This window comes from Helobdella robusta, assembly GCF_000326865.2.
Source record: "Helobdella robusta unplaced genomic scaffold HELROscaffold_392, whole genome shotgun sequence".
NCBI lineage: Eukaryota > Metazoa > Annelida > Clitellata > Rhynchobdellida > Glossiphoniidae > Helobdella > Helobdella robusta.
The window spans coordinates 6,018-7,224 of NW_008704872.1; the positions used below are offsets into that span (position 1 = coordinate 6,018).

Sequence of the window (1,207 nt, forward strand, 5' to 3'; positions counted from 1 at the left end):
ATTTTTCTACTACATTAGAAAAAATTCGTTTTTTTGCTATGCTTAATATCTTTGGAAGCCGTTGAAGCAACCATTTTCTTTTTCCTGTTTACTTTGAAAGAAGTAGTTATTTTATTTACGGCGTGGTTTATTATCGAGGTAAAAAATGTTGAATTTGATCCACAGGTAGATGTAATTTATAAAGAATTTTTGATTAAATTGATGCTGACCAAAAGCAAAAACGTTTCTTTAAAAGCACAAGAAAATTCTAAAAGTGAAATTTGGAAAAATTTTAGCAGAATTTATTTTAAAAACGTAGCTACATCATTTATCTGCGAAGAGTATATAAGCGCACGTCGCAAGAAGATTCGTGATTAGTGAAATTACGACAGCGAGTATTATAACATTGGTGTCAAAAGTGGGATCTTCGACCAGCGAATTACTACTCATAAAAAAAGAACACGATCGATTTTCAGCAGTAGCTCGAGATAAAATATTTATACCCAAATAATCTGTCAGGTCCTAATGACTATATTAAGCATAATCATTGAATTACCCATATTAGCTGGGATTTGTCTGTTCAATGATAAAGAACCGATAACCGACAGAGGAGGAACTGTCGAGAAGGCAGACTGTGGGCTAATAATGTTCCAATCGAAAAGCAAGGCGAATTGAATTTAAGAGGACTTACAACACGAATAAAACCTGTTTCGTAGACGGGATTCACTGCCTTCTCTTGGAGGGGAAAATAGCTTTAAACTCAGTTTTTCAAGATTTTAATATCTCTTGGAAAGTAGAAGAACTCAGTGAAGGACTGAATTTCCTAGATGACATCAAACGAACCAAACGATCAGTGTTAGCAGTTCCATGGTTTGGGGTAGGTGGAGCAAGGTGTGATATCAGTGGTGCCACTGAAAGCATAGAAAAGAGGATTGAACAGAGGTATACCACCACTCAATCACATATTGACAACTTAACTTCTTACACTGAGTCTAATTAAACATGAAAATGAAATGATAACAAAATTATCAATAGAATTAGGTGGCATAACGAAAAACTTTAAAGTTTATGAAGAGAAAGTGAAAGAATTTGATCAGAAAATGATGGAAATTATGCAAGCAGAAGACGACAGGATGATAAAATCCTTTAATTCAATGGGGAACAGTATTTCTCAAGCAGAGATAGAGATAGCATTCCTACAGATAAAGATGATGGAAATCGAAATGAA

The 1,207-nt window shown here is 34.2% G+C and overlaps 1 protein-coding gene across 1 annotated transcript in view; it reads left to right on the forward strand.

Annotated features, from left to right (window-relative positions):
• Positions 1 to 504: 504 nt before the first annotated feature.
• HELRODRAFT_184392 (hypothetical protein) overlaps positions 505 to 1,207 on the forward strand; it is a gene marked incomplete at both ends in the record, with an annotated part of 23,281 nt that continues 22,578 nt past the window's right edge. Inside the window, 2 exons of the mRNA XM_009024163.1 lie at positions 505 to 613; positions 696 to 856. Coding sequence (XP_009022411.1) covers positions 505 to 613; positions 696 to 856 — 270 coding nt within the window. The remainder of the gene's footprint in view (positions 614 to 695; positions 857 to 1,207) is intronic.